At 19.7% G+C, this 23,179-nt stretch overlaps 7 protein-coding genes across 7 annotated transcripts; 3 read left to right on the forward strand and 4 right to left on the reverse strand.

Annotated features, from left to right (window-relative positions):
• Positions 1-15: 15 nt before the first annotated feature.
• PF3D7_0203900 (5'-3' exonuclease, N-terminal resolvase-like domain, putative) lies at positions 16-1,749 on the forward strand (the record flags this gene model as incomplete). Its single annotated transcript, XM_001349515.1, has 1 exon — positions 16-1,749. One exon carries the CDS (start codon positions 16-18, stop codon positions 1,747-1,749), a length of 1,734 nt encoding a protein of 577 aa, XP_001349551.1.
• Positions 1,750-2,403: 654 nt separating this feature from the next.
• Positions 2,404-4,975, forward strand: PF3D7_0204000 (condensin-2 complex subunit H2, putative; the record flags this gene model as incomplete). The annotated part of the gene is made up of 2 exons (XM_001349516.1): positions 2,404-4,373; positions 4,552-4,975. 2 exons carry the CDS (start codon positions 2,404-2,406, stop codon positions 4,973-4,975), a joined length of 2,394 nt encoding a protein of 797 aa, XP_001349552.1.
• A 701-nt stretch (positions 4,976-5,676) lies between these two features.
• Positions 5,677-12,564, reverse strand: PF3D7_0204100 (Sel1 repeat-containing protein, putative; the record flags this gene model as incomplete). Its single annotated transcript, XM_001349517.1, has 1 exon — positions 5,677-12,564. One exon carries the CDS (start codon positions 12,562-12,564, stop codon positions 5,677-5,679), a length of 6,888 nt encoding a protein of 2,295 aa, XP_001349553.1.
• A 3,702-nt stretch (positions 12,565-16,266) lies between these two features.
• Positions 16,267-17,648, forward strand: PF3D7_0204200 (conserved Plasmodium protein, unknown function; the record flags this gene model as incomplete). The annotated part of the gene is made up of 5 exons (XM_001349518.1): positions 16,267-16,649; positions 16,777-16,939; positions 17,098-17,167; positions 17,313-17,488; positions 17,610-17,648. The coding sequence occupies 5 exons, from the start codon at positions 16,267-16,269 to the stop codon at positions 17,646-17,648; spliced, it is 831 nt and encodes a 276-aa protein (XP_001349554.1).
• A 626-nt stretch (positions 17,649-18,274) lies between these two features.
• PF3D7_0204300 (conserved Plasmodium protein, unknown function) lies at positions 18,275-20,365 on the reverse strand (the record flags this gene model as incomplete). Its single annotated transcript, XM_001349519.1, has 1 exon — positions 18,275-20,365. The coding sequence occupies one exon, from the start codon at positions 20,363-20,365 to the stop codon at positions 18,275-18,277; it is 2,091 nt and encodes a 696-aa protein (XP_001349555.1).
• A 302-nt stretch (positions 20,366-20,667) lies between these two features.
• PF3D7_0204400 (dynein light chain, putative) lies at positions 20,668-21,492 on the reverse strand (the record flags this gene model as incomplete). The annotated part of the gene is made up of 4 exons (XM_002585340.1): positions 20,668-20,730; positions 20,816-20,914; positions 21,189-21,290; positions 21,433-21,492. 4 exons carry the CDS (start codon positions 21,490-21,492, stop codon positions 20,668-20,670), a joined length of 324 nt encoding a protein of 107 aa, XP_002585386.1.
• Positions 21,493-21,801: 309 nt separating this feature from the next.
• On the reverse strand, positions 21,802-23,019 carry PF3D7_0204500 (aspartate transaminase; the record flags this gene model as incomplete). The annotated part of the gene is made up of 1 exon (XM_001349520.1): positions 21,802-23,019. The coding sequence occupies one exon, from the start codon at positions 23,017-23,019 to the stop codon at positions 21,802-21,804; it is 1,218 nt and encodes a 405-aa protein (XP_001349556.1).
• Between the last annotated feature and the right edge of the window lie 160 nt (positions 23,020-23,179).

A 23,179-nucleotide genomic window follows, 5' to 3' on the forward strand; every position in this document is an offset into this window, starting at 1 on the left:
TCTACAAAAAAAAAAATGAATAAAAGTATTTACATAATACTTCTTTGTGTGAAATATTTTCTAATATATAGTAAAGCATATAAAAAAAAAAATAATAATGATGTTATAAATAATATTCAAAGAGCGAAAAATGATTTATTTTTTATAAAACCATCTGTAAAATTAAATTTATGTTCAAGTAAATTTATACATAGAATAAAAAGTGTGAACAAAAGATATGTTGAAAAAAATGAGTATATTCAACAAATAGATAATGATATAGAAGAAAAAAAAAAAAAAAAAAAAACTACATCTAAACGCAACAATAAAAGTAGTAATCAAATTAATGATGATTATGAAACGTTTTTAATAGTTGATGGATCGTCTATATTATTTAAAAATTTTTTTGGTATGCCGTTTTTAAAAAATGATAATGATGTAAATTTAAGTACTATATATGGATTTATACAATCATTAAATAAAATATATAATTTATTTTTACCTACATATATAGCTATCATATTTGATTCTAAGACATCTAATAATGATAAGAAAAAAATTTATGCAAATTATAAAATTTTTAGACGGAAAAACCCGGATGAATTATATGAACAACTAAAAATTGTAAGTAACTTTTGTGATACTATAGGAATTAAAACAATTAGCTCAACCAATATTGAGAGTGATGATTATATAGCAAGAATTGTTGATAATATTAGTAATACATTAAAAGAAAAAAAACAAAAGGATTTTTCCTTCGTTAATAATCACCAAGAAAAAGAACCTCCTCCAATGTATACCTATATGAAAAATAATGTATATGATAATGCAGGGAGTATTGGAACGAATAAGATATTTGATAAGGAACCCAATCATATAAATGGTAACATAAATGGTAACGTAAATGATCACACAAATGGTAACGTAAATGATCACATAAATGGTAACATAAATGATCACATAAATGGTAACATAAATGATCACATAAATGATCACACAAACGATCACACAAACGATCACACAAACGATCACACAAACGATCACACAAACGATCACACAAACGATCATCTAAACGACTACGAATACTACGAATACTACAACACTAATGATGATGATCACTATAACATAAACGATGATGATCACTATCACATAAATGACGATGCATATAATAATTTTTATGATAATATATATGCTGAGGAAAACGTATCATGCCATGAAAATGTTGCAACAAATAATATAGATAAAAAAAAAAAATTTCGAGTTATTGTTGTTTCCAGTGATAAGGATCTATTACAATTATTAGAATATAATAATGAGACATATAATATGGATATATCCATATGTCAACCAAATAAAAAATATCGTTTAGTAAATTCACATTTATTTTATGAAGAACATGAAATATTACCCTCTCAATATAGTGATTATTTAATTCTAACAGGAGATAAAACAGATGGGATATCTGGAGTACCTTATATAGGTGACAAAACAAGTAAATGCTTATTAAAAGAATATCATAATATTGAAAATATTTTAAAAAATTTACATAAACTTCCTAGTAAATTACATCATATATTTCTTAATAATATAGAGAATATTAATACATTTAGGAAACTTATAAAACTAAAATGTGAAACTAATGAATCTTTAGTTTTTGATGATTATAAACAAAAAAGAATAAAAAATTTTGAACAATTTAGGAATTTCGCTGATAAATATTCATTACATAAGTTGTTAAAAAAAAGTGTAATAGTTAATTACCATGATTAAAATATATATATATATATATATATATATATATATATATATATATATTTATATTTATATGTAAATATCAACGTAAAAATATATATGAATAATAAACTACACATATTGAATTTATTTTTTTTAATTTATTTGAGGGAGGATATATCCTGTCTTTCAAATATCATTAGACAATTTGCTTATCATAAACACTCTTTTGTTACTTTTTTTTTGAAAAATTATAAAATGTAATAGTATAAAAATAGAAGTAATAATATATATACATATATATATATATATATATAACATATTTTTTTGCTTCCCTTATTAATTATATTTCACCCTATATGTACCGTGTCATGTTAAATTTTCTAAAGAATAATTTTATTACAATATAAATATATTTACTATAAAACCTGCTCTACATTTCAAACTATAATATAACATTATAAATAAATAAATAAATAAATAAATAAATAAATATATATATATATATATATATATATATATTCATCTTTCATTTATATATATATTTTTTTTTTTTTTTTTTTTTTTTTTTTTTTTTTTTTAACTAGCCACGATTCCCACACATTATTTACACTAAACCAAATAACACCCATGATTGTTTCTTTTTACTAATATCACAAAATTTTCTTCTCTCCGCCCCTTTTTTTTTTTAAAATGTCTACGACAGATGAGTTGAACCTCTTAATACAAAATTTACAAAAATGTAATAATACGAATGAGTGCATAAATTTCGATTTGTCGAGTACCATACAAGGTTTTTTAAATTGTTTAGATAGAAATGTACTAGAAAATATTGATAAAGGTTTAGGGGAAAACGAATATGAAAAAGAGGTAGTGGATAATTTTACGTCCGCTGCTATATTTGTTGAAAATTGTGTAAAAATATTTAGTCAAAAAATTGAGCATTTACATAATTTAGCACATAATACATTATATAATATTTATAAAGAAAATAAACATAACTCGTCATCAAAAAAAAACCAGTTGATAATGTCTGATGAAGAAGAATATTTATATATTAACGAAATAAAAAATATGAAAAATACACAACATGATAATGATATAATTGAAGATGATATATTAATTAAAACGATACCATTTCCAACTTTTCTTTTTTCTGATAATATTAAAAAAACTAAAGATATAAATGAAGATAAAAGAAAAACAAATTTTAATAATAATGAGGAAGATAAAGAAAAAGATAATAAAAACAAAGACAATGATATAGATGCTATTAATGAATTTGAAATTACAGATAATAATTCTGTGAACACATTAAATTTTGAAAAAATATTTATTGAAAATGATGGTATCTTATTATTAGATATAAATGATTATAACGTATTTATAGATGATCCTTATAATTTTTCTATACAAAATAAAAATAGTACTATCTTATTTGAAAAATATGATTTTTTTTCTAGACGTTCAACATATTTATCTTCAAATACTTTGAGTAAATATGTTGTAGAAAATAAAAATATGGATCATATATATAAACTATATAATCATATAACAGATATAATAAATAAAAATATATGTTTCGATATTTTTTTATTTAAACAAGATTTTTTTGATTATGATTTTTCTTTAGGTATATTAAAAAATAAAAAATCTATTCTCAACAAATTTAAGCAACAACAAAAAAAATTACATCCTTTAGAAGAAAATACACACATGGATACTCATCATATTAATAATAATCATCATTTACAAAAATATGATTTAAATAGACCCCTGCCCAATTATTATATGTTACATTGTTATAATATCAAAAATTATCAAGACTTCTTTAGATACATGCAACCAAATTATATACTTGAAATAATGAAACGTCACATAATCAAAGAAATATATAACACAAATCAACAAGAAAGAGCTATACAAAAGGAAGCATATGAGATATATAATGAACAAACAAAAAAAAAAAATGATCATAAAGAAAATAATAATATTGACGTTCCAAAATATAAGGATAATACAAAATGTTATGATAGTCCATTTTATAATTATTATATTTCTAATAATATAATCCAATTTGATCATTTGATTGATGATGATATGATATATTTTGATGAATATTTTTATAAAAGCCTCATTTTATACAATACAAATATAAATGATCTTCATAAAAACACAAACAATAATCAAACTAATGATGAAACTAATATTATAAACAATATGAAAGATGAAAAACAAAAAAATCTCATTATATATTCAAATATTAACAATTTCTCAAATGATCAAAAATTATTTAATCAAATAAAAATTCCAGAATTATATATCCAAAAATTAGGGTTGAATTTTTCATACTATCATCTAGAACCATTAATATACAATTTCATAAAAACACTTAAAAAAAAAAATGATTTTGAAAAATTTTTTTCGGTGAACCTTTTTGATGATAAACCTATATATGAATTTGACATTTTAAGAGATGATGAGTATGACGAACAAAAAAATGAAGATAATAAAAATCATATAGAAGAAAATATTAACTTTGAAAATATTACAGACAAAAATATATTAAATGATGAAATGGATAATATACCTATAGCTATTTTCGAAAACGACCATCTCGATAATACATTTATTATGAATGACGACCAAGAATTGCAAGACAGGTAATAAAAAGGGGAAAATGTATATAGTGTTATAATATATATATATTTTATATATATAAGAATTCTTTTAGAATTTAAACAAAAAAAATATATATATATACATATATATATCATATATATATATATATATATTAACCCATATGTATATTCATTTTTTATTTTATATTCCCTTTTGTAGAGTCAGCAAGTGGAATGCCTTTCTGGAGGAAAAACTAGAAATTTTGAAAAGGCAACCAAAATACGATTTGGATCTTTATAAGAAGAATATTATTAACTATACAATAAATAACGGTGAAAACATATTATTTACTAAACTTATTAAGAATAAAGACAAATTTGAAATATCCAGAAATTTTTTAACGACACTCATGTTAATTAATGCAGATATATTAAACATAAAAAAAATCAATAAACATAAAAAATCTAACAATATAAGTAATTATGAAATACATATAAAAAAGGAAAACCTACAACAATATCTAAGCATCTCAAAGCAAGTTCAAAATAAATCTTTTCTAATTAAAGAGAAAAAAAGAAAAAAAAATAAACAACATCTCACAAATGGTATGAAAGATACCTCAAAAAAAAAGCAAAAAATATGAAAGCAAAAGGAAAATAACCAACCCTAATTAACACAAAAAAAAAAAAAAAAAAAAAAAATATATATATATATATATATAAATATAAATAAATATAATAATATATAAATAAATATATCAATATATAAATAAATATATCAATATATATATATATATATATATTTTTTTTTTTTGTGTATCCTTTATATTACAACAAAACATTTAAAAATAGGATGATTATAAATATGCATTCATTCCATACTTTAACACACAAATATATTTAATCCATTAATGTTTTAATATTTTAACTTTTTTTCCTTTATTCATTTTTTTTTCCCTTTATTCATTTTTTTTTTCCTTTATTCATTTTTTTCTGTTTATATAACTTATTAATTATCAAATATGTACAAAAAAATAAAAAATAAATAAATATATATATAATATATATATATATATATATAATTATACATATATACATATATGTTTTACAAAATAAAGAAAAAATAAATTTATGTTTGTCTAAATAAAAAATGTACACTAATTATGTGCACACAAATTAAAGGTCTACAATTTGAAAATTTTATAAAAAAAAAAAAAAAAATAAAAAGGTAAAAATATTAAAAAATAAAGAAGAAATTCTTAAATTATAATCAACAAAAAATATAATAAAATAATCACATATATATATATATATATATATATTTATTTATATATATATACACTTATCATATAATTTTAAAAAAAGATAATATCAGATTATACAAAACCTTAAAAAAGTCAGAATACCTAATTTGAGAATAAATATAATTATTTTTTAACAAATAATCAAAGTTGAAACATTTGTTATCAAATTCCGATTTTAATAAAATATTTTTTTGTAAAGAACATAAATTATCATCATAGAATGTTTTGTGTTTTAAAGGAAATGTGAATATATTCTTTTTATTATTTTTACTAAATATATTAAAATCGAAAAATAGCTTTTTAAAAAATATTTTCATAATACCTAAAAAACCAATAACATTACATGTATTATGATCATCAGTAGCTAGCTTGAAATATATTTGTAAAATATTTTTTAAATTATCTAAATTATTATGTTCTAAAAAAAGGGCTTTATAATAAAGTGATTGATGATTATCTTCATCTGAATTCCTTATTAAGAATTGTAATTCCTTTCTTTTACTTTTTATTGTAAATTCATCACCTTCTCTATATTTCTTAATCAAATTAATTCCTGACTTTTTATGTCCATAATATGCTGAATATATATCATAATATTGTTTACAAACTTCACAATTTTTTGAAAAACTTTGAATTTCATCAAATATATTAGATGAATATTTCTTTTTATAATTAAATATTTCTTTCATATCTATATTTTCTAAAAAAACAGAGTATCTATAAAATTCAGATTCATACAAATTTTTTATATTATAATCTTTCATAGTCTTCCACTTATTTGAATAAAAACTATTATAATTAGATTTGTCATTCTTATAATATCTTTCTTCATTATATATATGTTCATCTATTTTTGCTCTTTTTTCTTTTTCTTCTTCTAACTTTATTTGATAGTATGATATAGGTTTATAATAACAATGTAAGAACTCACTAATCCGTAAATGTTCTAATATAACACTTTTCATATTTTCTATCTTGTTTATTTTTTCCTCTACATCATCATCTTTTTTTAATGTATTTAAAATTATCTTATCATATTTTTCATATAATTCAATTTGGCTATATTTTTTACATAAATCATATGTATCATGATATGTTATTTTAATCTCTTTTTTTTCTTCTTTCTTATTCTTTGATGTATTAAAAAATTCACTCTTCTTATCATTTCTTCTTTCATCATTCTTCTTATAATAAGAATAATCATAAATGTCATTATTATGATTTTTATTTAATACAGAATTTGCATTATCATTCACATTTGCATTTGCCTTCACATTTGCATTTTCCTTCACATTTGCATTTTCCTTCACATTTGCATTTTCCTTCACATTTGCATTTGCCTTCACATTTGCATTTGCCTTCACATTTGCATTTGCCTTCACATTTGCATTTTCCTTCACATTTGCATTTTCCTTCACATTTGCATTTGCCTTCACATTTGCATTTGCCTTCACATTTACATTCTCTTTTCTATTCACATGATCACGTTGTACATTCTCATTAAACTTTTTTATATTTATGCTATTCCATCCTTCAGACCTATCCTTATCATCCGACAAATCATCTTCATGTTGCATCTTCATCATTTGGTAGGTAAACCATGACAACCTATTATAATAAATATATAACTCCCTCTTAAAATTATAACAATATATTATTTTCGAAAATAAAGGACGCTCCCTCAAAAATTCGGATAGCATACTGCAGTTGGTCAACAAAGATATAGAATACATTTTACGTACTTTTGAAAAGGAATAACTAGCATTTTTATTCTTCTTATATATTCTTTTAATTTTTTCATTTATATTTTTTTCATAATAATAAGGAGTATCTCCTTTAACTATTGTGTGATCGATTTGGTTTAAATCTTTTTGATTCTTCCTTACATTATCATTACAATTTTTATCACATTTTTTATATCCATTAATATTACTATTATTATTATTATATACATTGTGAATATTGTTTTTTCTTTTTTCTTTTTCTTTCTCCTCCTTATTCTTCAATTCCTTAATCAAGGATAATTTTAAATTCTCCACAATATTGTATTTTTCCGTAAATTGCTGCATAGTCTTTCTTTTTAATGTCCATAACATAGAAGCATTTACATTATGTGCATGGTCACCTAACTCAGACAACATAATAGATAACAATAAAGAGCCCGTATAATCTTTAAATTGATAATTTCTTCTTAATAATTTGGTTAACATATATAGTCTTTCATTAAATAATCCTATAAAATGGAAATGCTTCAATGTTTTCTCACATTTCTCATTAAATGTTTTATATTTAGGATTAACACCTTTTAATATTAATATACTTTTATTATATAAAGATATAATATTGCCATTCTGTGCAGACATTTTATAATATTTATATGATTTTCTTAAATTCTCTATTTTATCATCATCTTTATAATCATTCAATTTTATTCCGATATCTGAACCTGAATAATAATGGCCTAATAACATTTGAGATATATTATCACCTTTATCAGCTGCTTTTTTTAAATATATCCCAGCTAATTCTATATTTTTTTCAGTACCTAATCCAAATTTATGTATATTATATTTTGCTAATATATTCTCTAAACTATCATCGTTATTTCTTATTGCTTTGTGAAAATATTCTTCTGCATTCTTTAAAGATTTATTTAAATCGTCATTTAAATCTTTCATGTACTTTTTTATCATTTCATCATTCTCATCATTCCACATACCATTACTCTCATTATTAGGTCCTCCTTCTTGCTGCTCTTTATTATTCTTCGTATTAAAAAAATTCATCTGTTCATCCAATATATTCTCTGTCATATGCTCATACTCAGATCCTTCGGGGATGTCAAAGAGAAAGGAGCTAGGAACAGACGAAGAAAAGGAATTATTAAAAACGTCTTCGCTAGGGTTCGCCCACCCTCCATAAGAAGTTTGTTGAGTGTATGCATTGTTCTCAAAAAAATTTACATTATTAATATTGTTTTGTCGATTCGTTCCACCATGGGAATTAACATTACTTTGTATATTAGCATTACTTTGTATATTAGCATTACTTTGTATATTAGCATTACTTTGTATATTAGCATTATTTTGTATATTAGCATTACTTTGTATATTAGCATTATTTTGTATATTAGCATTATTTTGTATATTAGCATTATTTTGTACGCTAACATTGTTTAATCCACCCGATGGTGGCATAGAGAACCCATCAATGGATCCATTCCTTCCCATTGATTCATCAACATTACCATAACTTTGTTGGAACACATTTCCAACATTTTGTACAATTTTATCATCAACTCTATCCCCATCGGTATTTCCATCTTGCTCCTTTTTCTCCTTCTTCTTCTTCTTTTGGTTTTTTTTCTCACTAGATTCTTGGAACATTTCCAAAGTAACATTTTTCTTATCCTTGGTGGAATTTTCCAAATGTATCATTGTTAATATATCCTCCCTATCCATATTTTTAACAAGTTCTTCTTTTTTTAGAAACTTTTTATACTCATCCAAATATGCATAACCTGTAGACAATGCAGAGGTTGTATCTCCTTGATCTGCTGCCTTTTTCCAGAATTCAAAAGCTTTGATTTCATCTCTTTCAATTCCTATACTTTCATTTCCTAAATAATATATTTCACCCAACGCTGCTAAAGCATATGAGTTTCTATTATCAGCTAATTTTACAAAATATTCAAACAAATTTTTGTTTTGTACTACAGTATTTTGAATTATATTTTTATTTTTATCATTTATATTTTCTTCATATACTCCACTTTCTAAAGTAGATGAATTTCTCAAGGAATCAACCACTGCTCCTAATATATTACTTAATAAATAATCACATGTCGTTAAAAATGGAGATACGTTATTTTTTATTACTGAATTTTTATAATTAATTTTATCAAAAGTAAAATCAAAATAATCTTTTAAGTAGGTGTTATTTGTTTTATTCTTATATTTCAATCTAATCACATTATTTGTAAAAGCTAATTTACTAAAAAAATCGTCTTTTGATGAACCTAAAGAATATGAAATAATTTTAGATTTTATATTATCTTCTTTCCTGGGTATTATTCTATTTTCGTCAGATAAAAAATCATGATTTCTTATATTTTCATTATTTTTATAATATATATAAAAAAAACTATTGATAGAATTATCGTTCATTTCTAATACATCATCATTCATTTCTGTACTTATGGATATAGAAGAATTATTTACAAAGATAGGTAAATTTATATGATATAAAACACCACTTAAAAAATTACATAACCCATCTTTCCCTTCTCTTATAAGTTTCACAGAAAAATCAATATTTCTTGGAAATCCATATGGGAAATGTAATTTCCCATTATCATCATTTATACCTATTAAATATAAAAATGATAAAACACAAATAGATTCATTTTTTAATTTCTCAACAAAATTACTTCTCAATAATTTTAATTGATCATATATTTTATCTTTCATTTTTATAGCTGCTGGGGTAAATATATTCAAATTTATATTATTATAATAATCATATATTCTCATTGTTTTATTTATATCAAAATAATTCTTATCCTTTTCTTTATTATTCATAAAATTAAATGTATTCGTATCATTCACATTTAATATATTTTTTTCTACATAATATAATTCATTCATTTTATCATAATCATATGTTCCATATTTTTTATATTTTCTATTTATTGTGTTCCTATTATTTCCTTCATTTGATACTTCATGAATACGCATCAAATTTCGAATGTTCTTTTTCAATTCTTCTTGCTTATCCATAATATTATTATTTTCTAACAAATGACGATCCTTAAAAAAAATTTCTCTTCTACATTTTAATAAATCATCATAAAAATTTTTGTTCTCTTTATACTTTGTAATAGTTATTAAATATTCATATATATTAAAAAAGTTTATCTTACTTTTAATATTAATTTGATTAATAGATGTAAATACATCTTTTGTAGGATTAAATATTAAAGGAATATATTTATCAGAAACCTTATTATATATTATACCCTCTTTTAATTCATATTTATTTTTATAACTATTAATATCTTCTTTTTTTTCAGATGACATGTTCAAAAACTTATCTAAATTCTTTAATATATACTTATTGTATTTTTTAAAATTCTCATCATTCGCTAGTTTCTTATATGAATCCATTAGTAAATTCCACACATCACTCTCCGATTCCTTTCCATCATTTTTATTATTATGTGTATCAACCGAAGAGTCATCTGCACCCTCACCATCACCATCACCATCACCCTCACCATCACCATCAACCTCACCATCACCCTCACTAATATTCTTGAATGTATCCTCACCCCCACTAATATTCTTGAATGTATCCTCACCCCCACTAATATTGTTGAATGTACCTTCGCTCTTTTCAAACTTCTCCTTATTTGTATTATCATATATCATATCACCTCTTTCATCAGTCTCATAATTCGACATAGCCTTATTATGCTCTACTTTTTTTGGTTCCTTAACATTTTTTAAAGACACGTCAACGTCATTCTTATTATGTACATAATCTTGTGGTGCATCCCTCTGGGGATTAACATTTACATTTTCTTGTTTTATATTATCCTGATAATCTATATTATATAATTTATTCAATATATCTATTAATAAATTTGTAAAGTTAGAAAATATCATACGCATTTCTAATGTAACATAAGGTATCATTTCTGAATCATCATTTTTTATATAATTATATAATATTAAATTTTCATTTAGTTTTTTTAATTTTTTATATAATTTATGATTTCCAATTTGCCCTTTTGTTTGTATTGAATTATTCCATATATCCATATTTATTAGATATTTATGTTTATCAAAAAAATGATGATTATAACTTAAGAAATATGAATAAATGAAATCATAAAATGACTGACAGACATACATATTATTAGGATAATCTCTTTTTATATTATTAATAATAAAACTATATTTATTATAATTATCAATAATTTCCAATAATGAAAATTTACTTAAATTTATATAATATAAAAAATTTTCAGAACTAAATAAATTCAACATAAGCTTATAATTATATTTATAAGAATATATTTTATTTTCGTCAATATAATAAATAAAATTATTCTTATCAAAACAAGTTTCTATTAATTTAAAATTATTATACCATCTAAATAAAGATACAATAAAATGTCTTATATATATGTTTTCATTCATATCATTTTTTATTATTTTCTTCTTCTCATTATTTGAAAAGGATATAAAATATTTCCTACTATTTTTATTATTCATAAGTCTAATCAAATAATTTAAACTATCATACATTTCTTTATTCAGTTTTGTCTGAAGAGAATATTCATCAAGCATATTAAAATAATTATAATTATTTCTATTTATACTTTTTAATATAAGCTCATCCAAAATTTTGTCATAATTATCAATCATTTTATTGTATTCAACAACAAAGTTAATATCATTCATATTATTATTATTATCATGAACATCATCACTATTCATTTTATTATTATTTTGTTCTTTATTTTTACCATCCTTTGTACTACTCCTTCTTTTTTCGTCTGTTATAATTCCCTCCTTTGCACGACCATCCTTTAAAACAACATTATAATTAACATCTTCATTATTTTTAGTATTGTCCTTATTATATATATTGTTCCCACTTTTTGAATTTTCCTTACTATCTATATCTTTCTTATTTTTTTTTTTTTTTTCATCCACCTCCCTAGGGACGTATGATGACAGCTCATCATTCTCACCGACATCTAAATTTATATTTGTAGAACGATCAAAAAAAGAAGATAGTTTTAATTTTTCATCGTCATCAAAATATATTTCTTTCCTTCCATTGGACACACTCTCATCACATTTAATTATTAATAGAAAAAAAGAAAATATAAAATTCAAATAAAAAACATTTTTAATCATATTTACACCTAATCACAAATAAAATAAAATCAAATAAATAATATGTAATCAAATTCACCAAACGAAAAAAATTATCAAATGATTAAAATAAGCAAAAAAAAATAAATGACAAAAAAGATAAAATAAATAAATATACATATATATATATATATATATATATATATATATATATATATATAATAAACTAATTAGACATAATGTTAAACTAAAAAAGAAAACATTTGACCAGAATTTAAAAAAATCCTCCTGTTCCCAAAAAAAAATAAAATAAATAACGCAGAAAGGAAGAAATATTACAAATCTACGAAAAAAATTTCAAACTCAAAAACTAATTATAAATCTAATTTTTTTTTTTTTTTTTTTTTTTTTTTTCTTTTTGCTTCTCTATTATTCTGTTGTATATTCAAAAAATAAAATATGGCAAATAAAATAAGCAACACATAAAAATACACATATATATATGTATTTATTTATATTATAATTAATTAAATTAACTGAATATAATTCTTACATAAATACATATATAAATATATAAATATATATATATATATATAATATCTTTTAATTTAATATAAACACATTATTATATACATATATATTAATCTGAAATGTTATTAAATATATATAATCAAATAAAAATAGACAAAATCGGTAAATTATAAACATTTAAAAAAAAAAAAAGAAGCAAACATATGTTATTACATATATATATTTTATTATTCCTTTTTCAAATGTATAATCATATATAACCAAAAAAAAAAAAAAAAAAAAAAAAAATGAAAGAAATATATTATATATGGTATATTATATATATAATCAAATATTATGTAATAATTTACATATTTACATACACAATAATTCCTTAGCGATTACTTTTTATTTTTTAATATAAATCTCAAACGAAAAAAAAAAATATATATATTATATATATATATTATATTATATGTACTTAAAAAAGTGCAAAGAACGAAAAATATTATATGTTATATTTTTATATATATATATATTTTTTTTTTTTTTTTTTTTTATTTATATGAAGAAAGAAAAAATATAAATAAATTAAAATAAAAGAATAACATATTGTCATATATATGTATAATAAAAAAAAATTATCGACAGGTTAAAATAATTTATATGTATACACATCATATAATATTATTTTTATTGCAATTAATAATATTTAATAAAGAAAAAAAAAAAAAAAAAATACATATTATATATATATATATATATATATATATTATATATATATTTTATTTTTGAAAATACTTCATTTAATTGTTTCATATTCCATTTATTCAATATACATATTTTTATATTTTTATATTTTTATATTTTTACATTTTTATATTTTTACATTTTTACATTTTTATATTTTTACATTTTTACATTTTTATCATTTTATATTATTTTATTTTTTTAAATGTACACATATTAATGTAAGGATATGCTATTTGTCAAAATGAGCGTGGACGATGGAATAAATAAAAAAATATTTTTTTTAACACAATATTCAGACGCTTAATTATATAAATATTTATATTACATATTTCTTATATATAATTTTATTTTTTATTTTATATATATATTTTTTTTTTTTTTACAACAAATTAGTATATGTTATGACGCTTATATTATTATAATAAATATCTCTTTTTTATTAAGTGGGAGAAAAAAAAAAAAAATACATATATATTAAAATAAAAATTCATATGATCATAACATATATATATATATATATATATATTTATATATATTTATGTGTGTGTGTGTGTTTTTTTTTTTTTTTTTTATCTTTAAAACAAAATTTATTAAATCATTAGTAAAAGATATATAAATGAAATTCATTTCTTTTATTAAAACTTTTAAATATATTATTTGATATCATGATTTTTTTGGTTTTTTTATATAAAGGTAATATTTTTAAAAGGAAAAATAAGTTCTTAATATATTTAACTCATTCAAATAATAAAATGTTTACTTATTTTATGAACATATTAATTAGAACAATATAAACGACATAAAGAGTTTATCCTCGAAAAAAAGAAAAAGAAAAGGAAAAAGAAATTTATATTATATATATATATTATAAATATATATATATATATATATATAATAGTTCCATAAAATATTCATAAGGAATAATCCAAGGTTCTATAAATATTACAACATTCTAGTTGCCCTTTTTGTCATATACATTTTTTTTTTTTTTTTTGTAATATATATTATTCATATAACCCTAACTTTTTATATTAAATTATTTTATTTTTTCTTTTTTGCTTGAATATAAGTATTATATATACAATTGAATAATTTCCTTTTAAACAATCAAAATTTATTTAAAAACACAAAATGAAGAAATAAAAAATATATAAATATAAAATATATTATATATATAATATTATTATTAAAATAAAAAATATATATTAATAGAAGCTTTTTTTAAAATTTATAATATATATATAAATATATATATATATATATAATAATCATAAAAAAAAAAAAAAAATGACTTATTTAAAAATAACATACCTAATGACTAAATTTATTTTACTTTTATTGAATTAAACTTTTTTGTAATTTTTCTATCCAATCATTTCAAAAATATTAATAAATTTGTATTTTCAAAATATATATTATATATATATATATATATAATATATATATAATATGTTTTTCTTTTTTTAATCTTTTATAATATATAAATAAGGATGTTCTAATTTTATAATATACAAAAATGTAACTTAATCTATACAAAGTTTTGACCAAATTTAATATAATATATATTATACATATTTTTTTTTAAAAAAAAAAAAAAAGAAAAAAAAAAAAGAACACGTACATTTTTATTCACATATTATTATATTATGAAATAAAAAATTTTCTATAAAAAAAAAAAAAAAAAAAAAAAAAAAAATTCAACTATATATTATATATATACATAATAATCCATAATATATTTATATATATATATATAGTATATATTTATAATATTATTTACATTAAAATTTTTTTGAAATTTTTTTTTTTTTTTTATAAAAAAAATATATTAATATTTATCAATATTTTATATAAATATATTTCTTTTACATCTTCATTCTCAGATTTTTCTTTTTATTGTTATTTTTTTTATTTATTATTATTTAGATTTCCCATAAATACATAAAAGCATATATTTATAATATTATTTATAAACTCTTTTTTTTCTTTTTTTTTCTTTTTTTTTCTTTTTTCTTATAATTATTACTATTATACATATTATATATATATTTATATATAAATATACTCCGCTCATGTTTTTATTTCTTTCCATAACCCTCAATAAATTTACACCTCTCTCTTAATATATATATATATATATATATATTATAATTATTACCTTATATACTTATTAAATATTTATTTTTAGTAAAATCTTTTATTAATATATATAAATATATACATATACAATTATTTTATATATGTATATATATATATATATTTATATATATAAATATGTAATAAATTCCATAAAGCATTTCTCTTAAAATGTGTCAAAAAATTATATAAAAAAAAAAAAAAAAAAAAAGAGAGAGAGACCTTTATATTATATTATATTAAATTGTGTTTTTTTTTTTCCTTTTTTTTTTTTTTTTTTTTTTTTTTAATACCTATTCATTAGCTAGCCAAAAAAACATAAAAAGAAAAAAAAAAAAAAAAAAAATGTTCATATTATACATAATTTTTGTTGTTATTCCATTTTTAATATTTGCTTATATCATATATAAAAATGTATGTAAAATCATTAATGAAAATAAAAAAAGAAATGAATTCTTTGGTTACCTAAATGGTGATAATAAACAGTATAACCTTTATGAAAACTTTACAAAAAAATACGAAATCGAAAAATATAAATATTATTTAAAAGTAGAAAGAGGTATACAAGCTGATTACCAAACAAATATACTAGACGACCCAAATGTTGACAAATATGAAATAGATAAACAGAACGAACAATATTTAGAAAATATATTAGATCAGGTTTATAAAGATGATAAATTTTTAGAAGACAGTGAAATGAATGACCCACAAAAAAGTTGGATGAGGTATAAAATAAAACATATTATGTCCAAATACATCCTACAAATATTATCACATATATATATATATATATATATATATATATATTTATATTTATATTTATTTATATATGCATTTTATATTTTATCTTAGAAAATTGTCCAACGAAGATGTTGTTAAATTAAAGGTCTTATTATTAAAAAAAGCTATTTATTTTTTACCTGTGTGCAATAAAATATTTCAAGATAAAAATAAAAAAGGTAGATTGTATAATAATTACTATATGGATGATAATATGTCCAAACAATTAGACGGGGTAAACACAAAAAAAAAAAAAAAAGAATAATAAAATAAAATAAAATAATATAGAAAGATAAGAAAAGGAAATATATAACTATATATATTAACATATAAATGTATTTATTATATTTACATATAAATTAATGTGTATACACATTTTTTCAATATTTTTAGCAATGTGAAGAATTTCTGGAAGAATTTAATTTTATATTACATGAGGCCAACTGTTTATCAGATAAATGGGGTAATGTGAATATATATATATATATATATATATATATATATATATAGACATATATACATTATTTCTCAATACAAATCGTACTGTTCTATAATAAATTACGATTTATACCATATTTATTATTTTATTTTTTTATTTTTATGAACAGGTGATACCATCATTTCAGATGCCTATAGAATTTATCATCATAACAAAGCCAAGGCAGAAGAAGAGAAAAAGAAAAAAGAGGAGCTGAAAAATATGTTGAAAAAACAAAAACTCAAAGAAAAAAAACTAAAAGAGACAACAGAAAAGGCAAACCTTTTAGCTAATGAGATAATTGAAGTAAAAACTAAAAAGGAAACAAAAAAAAAAAAAAATACACATATATATATATATATATATATATATATATATATGAATACAATTTTCATAATATTTATATATTTTTCTTTATTTTTTTTAGGAAGAGAATTCGAAGAAGAAAAAGAAAAAAAGCAAATAATGTCACTTCAATCATAATTTAATTTTCTTATTTTTATTTTCTAATTTTTTTTTTTTTTTTTTTTTTTTTTTTGTTTGTCCAAGTTTTCTTGTTTATTTAAAATTTTATTTTATTTTTTTTTTTTTAATATAGAAGGTTATTAAATTATTTTACAAAAATGTTTTTATGTAATAACATATGGTTTAAAAAATATATCATGTGTATATAATATATTCATACTTTATATAATATATATATATATTTTTTTTTTTTTATTTATATTATTTGTAAAATGTTTAATCATTATATTATTAATAATATAATATTGTTTATTTATTTTTATTATTTTAATAATATATATATATATATATATATATATATTACCATAATTCACTTTGTGTATAAATAGATAATTATATATTTATATTTATTAATTAAATTGATACCTTACATGTACATAATATATATAAATATTTATTTTAATTTTTAACATATGATAAAATGAATTCATTTTTAAGGTCTAATTTGAAAAAAAAAAAAAAATAAAAAAATAAATATATATCAAAAAATTATTACATAAAAAGTAAATAATATATATATATATATTTTTTTTTTTTGTACAATTAAACCATTAGGAATATGCTTTTTTATCCCTTATTTGATAGTTCTTCTATATTTTCCTTAACTTGTATTTCCTTTTTTATTTCTGATTTAAATAAATCAATTTCTTGATATTCATCCAAATCTACATTAGAAAAAAAGGTCTTTAATTCTTTATTTTCCTTATCTAATGTACATTCCTTTTCATTAAGACTAAAACCCGTTGAATCAAAATAATTATCTAATAATTCACTCTGATTTTTTTTCTTAATATCTTTTATTAAATTATCACCGTTTTTTAATATTTCCTGATTCTTGTGCACAATCTGATTTTTCCTATTTTCAAATGTATTCAACATTTGGTTATGTGTTTCCATTTTTTTATTAATATCTTTTATTTTATGAACAATGGATTTAATTATAATTTTCTTGTTCATGTTTTTTATAGGATCTAATTCCATTTTTTGTTGATTATCCTTTTTTATTTTATTCTTACCATTCTTAACATTATTATCATTTAATATTGCCTCATCAATAATATTTAATATGTTGATAAAATAACTTATTTTTATTTCTTTATAAAATATAATTTGTTTCAACTCTTCATTTATCTTTCTCAAATTTTCTAACTTTTTTTCAAAGTTCATAGTATCCTTTTTTAATAATATATTCATTTTGTGTAAACTATTTTTTTGTTCAGATATTGCGCTAATTCTTTTTTCCTTTTCTTCAATACATTTTTTTTCTTTATTCAACTCTTCCTCTAATTTTTTTATTTTTAGATCTTTATGCCTCGTCAAAAAAATATATTCTTCTAATTTATTCTTATAACTGTCTACAATATTACTTTCAATAATTCGTTCAGGTGTAATTTTCAGTTCCTCTTTTAGTTTATTATTCTCTTCTTTTATGTTTATAATTTCCTTTTGTGTTTTTATTAATTCATTTTTCATGTTCATATATTTCATGTATATATTATCTATTAATTTCTTTTTTCTTATATCATCTTCATCATATTGTTTTATGATATCGTCGTACTTTAACTCATATTCATTATGTATTTCCTTTATTTTATCCTCAAATTCTTTCATATTGATATAATTTTTCTTTGAGCCTTTTTTATGTATATTTATTAATTCATTTTTCAAATAATTTTTTATATTTCTTTTATTTTTTATATTTCTTTTATTTTTTTTATTTCTCTTATCATTTTCTTCCACATTTTCCATACAGTATAATGTCTTCTCTTTAATCGAAAAATTATTAAGGCTTGTTTTAATATCTCTTTCATTATAGTTATTTCCAATTTCATTTTTATATACAAAGGCCTCTTCTTTATTTTTTATTTTATTTTTGGCTAGCTCCACATGGTCATCTAAATAAAATTTTTGTTTCGTTTTTCTATTCATTTCATTTTTTCCACTACTTAAATTAAATATATATGTATTATCCTTCTGCTCATAATTCACAATATTATTCCCACTTTTTACATCATTCAAATTATGTTCATTTTTTATATAATTGCTGTACATTCTGTTAGTTTCAAATTTCATATGAATTTCTTCCATTCTGTCTTGTTCATATTTTTCTAAAATACCTGAACAGGTCAGGCTATCTTCTTCACTTGGGTTATTAAAATATTCTTCACAGGTTTCTGTGTAATTTTCTCTATTGAGATTATTAACATATATATTATTATACTGTGTCTCAGAATTTAAATTCTTATAACATAAATTAACATCATTATTATCACTATAGGACTCCTTTGGATTATTATCAAATGAAATTTTTTTTTTCATATTTTTATGTTGATATTTTGTTAGATCAAATATTTTCTCACATTGATTATAATTCTTTTTATCATTTAAATGTTTTGTGTAATCTGTATTAACATAATTGTACAAATTTAATTCTTTTTCTTGTTCCTTCATTTTAGGATATATATTATCTTCTATTATATGTAGATCTTCAAATATGCTTGGGTTATCCAATAATATAGATGCTTTTTCACATTTTTCAAAATTAGTTTGCTCTATTTTTTTTTTAACATTGTTATTTGTATGACTACCCTCTAAATTTAGTAACAAGGATTTTAAGATCATTTCATTTTGAAATGCTTTCCTATTGACGTCATTCATTTTTTTTTCCCGTAAATATTGAGACAACCATAATGATTAAAAAATATATATATGTATATATGTATATATATATAAACAAAATAATAATAATAAATAAATAAATAAATATATATATATATTTATATATATATATATATATTAATCTAAGATACACATAAATATTTATGAACAAAATGGACATAGGTATACATATGTACCTATGTACATAATACAACAAAGATTATATATAATTTATAAAAAAAAAAAAAAAAGAAACATTTTCTAAAATTTCTTTAGGACTTGCAAAATTTTTATATTTTGCATCAACATTTATAAACAACAATAGCTAAATATCCTTGATAAAAACAAAATAAGAAGGAATTTTCCTGAAAGAGGAAAATCATAATTATATAGGTATATAAGGATATCCATATATTATTTGTTTTGCATATATATTTTTTTAATTCTCACTTTTGCTGATATATTGAAAGAAAAAGACTCTCCTATTAAGCAAATCCAACCGGAACCAAACGTTTTATCTAGAATTTCTTTTATATTTTTTATAGCATTCTAAATAAATAAATATATATATACATACATATATATATATTATTTTAAATATGTTGAGCGTTTTTTCAAACGTGAAAAAATATCTATATTTTAATAAAGGACATTATATAAAAAAAACCTATATGTAACAAACAAAAGACTATTCTGAGTTTTTATTCAAACGATATATGTATATATAAACATAAACGTAAATATATAAATATATATATATATATTTATATATTATGGTACAAGAAAGAATATATGTTGATATATATATATATATATATCATACTTCAACGTTAATATTATTAGTATTTGCGTCAGTGTACTTATCTAATACTCCTGTTATTATATCCACAATATTGTTTTGACTATAATATGGCATATCAGATTTCTATAAAATTGACAAGCATAAAACAAGAATTTTATTATATTATTTATCTATGTATTTTTATTTTTATTTTATTTTATTTTATTTTTTTTGTTTGTATATAATTTTTTTTTATTTCTAAAACTTTTAGAAATTATATACTTACTCTGATTAGGAGACTCTGCATATGCTTTTTCAAATTTTGAGAGAAATTTTGCGAACTCATTTTTTTTCAATAAAAAATAAAATAAATAAATATATATATATATATATATATATAAATCATTTAATTCTTTTTTTGGTTCATCAAACGTTATGAAATATATATATATATATATATATATATATATATATATCATTTTATATATATCATTTCATATATATCATTTTATATATATCATTTTATATATATCATTTTATATACATCATTTTATATATATCATTTTATATATATCATTTTATATATATCATTTTATATAATAATAGAACATATCTCCTTTTAAAAAAAAAAAAAGCATATGTGTGTATTCCCTCATCATATTTGACTTAGCGAAAGACAAATTTTGTCGGCTATATAATCGACATTATTTTTGGTTATTCCGGAGACATTTATTCTACCATTATTAATTATATAAATATGATGTGTTTTTAAATGCTCAGCAATTTTGGCTAGTAGAGGAACGAATGAAAAAAGGCCTCTTTGTTTTTTATAGACATTCCAATCATAATTTAGATTATATTTTTTTTGATATGTTTCTAATTTATTAAAGAATAGGATTCTATTATTCGTAATACGTTGTGATAATTGACTAAGTTCTTTAATCCAATTTAATTTTAAATTTTGATTATTTAAAAGTTGGCATAGAATACGATTCGTATGTATAACAGGAGACGAATAAAATTTACGTACGATAAAACATAAATTATTAAAAACGATTTTTTTTTCTTCTTGATTTTTACAAACAATATGAAGAGCACCTGCTCTTTCTCCATAAAGCGACATATTTTTTGAAAAGGATTGACATACCGAAAAGGCGATATTTTTTTCTTCAAACTTTCGAATAAGTAAGACATCTTCTTCTAAATTTGTATGTCCAAATCCTTGATAAGCTATATCAAAGATAATAACATGTTTTTTATGTAAAACAATTTCTATTATTTCATCAAAATATTTTTCTTCAATATTAACACTACAAGGATTATAACAAGATATTTGTAAAATAACTGAGGATCCATTTGGTATATTTCTAAGATCATTTAGAAATAAATCATAATTTATATCTATCAAATTATAATCAAAAAAATTTATATATTTTAAATTAAATCCCCTTGATTCAATCATATTCACATGATTAATATAAGGTGGATTTGTAACATATAAAGTTTCAACATTTAACATTTTTAAAAATTCTAATAAAACAAAAATAGCACCAGTACCTCCAATACATTGAATTGTACATATTTTTTTATCTTCTATATATTTGGAATTATTACCAAATATTAAATTCTGTGTTAATGTTGAAAAATCTTCTGTACCGTTACCTAACAAATATGGTTTCTCTTTATAATTTTCTGTTACTAACTTATCGGCATTTAATACACTATCAAATATATGTAAGTCTCCATCATCATTACAACACACACCGATGGATAAATTTATTTTCTCCTCACATGTATCTTCCTTAAACTCTCTTGCCGTTTTTAAGATATTGTCGACTTCGATATTTTCTAAGCTGCTTAATAACTTATCCATAACTTCAAACAAAATATGGTAAAAGTGGTTGAAAAAAAAAAAAAAAAAAAAAAAAAAATATATATATATATTATATATATATATAATAAAAATGAAAGCATACAAAAATTAATGTTTATATTAATATATATATTACATTATATATATATATATATATACA

The sequence above is a fragment of the Plasmodium falciparum genome (genome assembly GCF_000002765.6).
Source record: "Plasmodium falciparum 3D7 genome assembly, chromosome: 2".
Classification (NCBI taxonomy): domain Eukaryota; phylum Apicomplexa; class Aconoidasida; order Haemosporida; family Plasmodiidae; genus Plasmodium; species Plasmodium falciparum.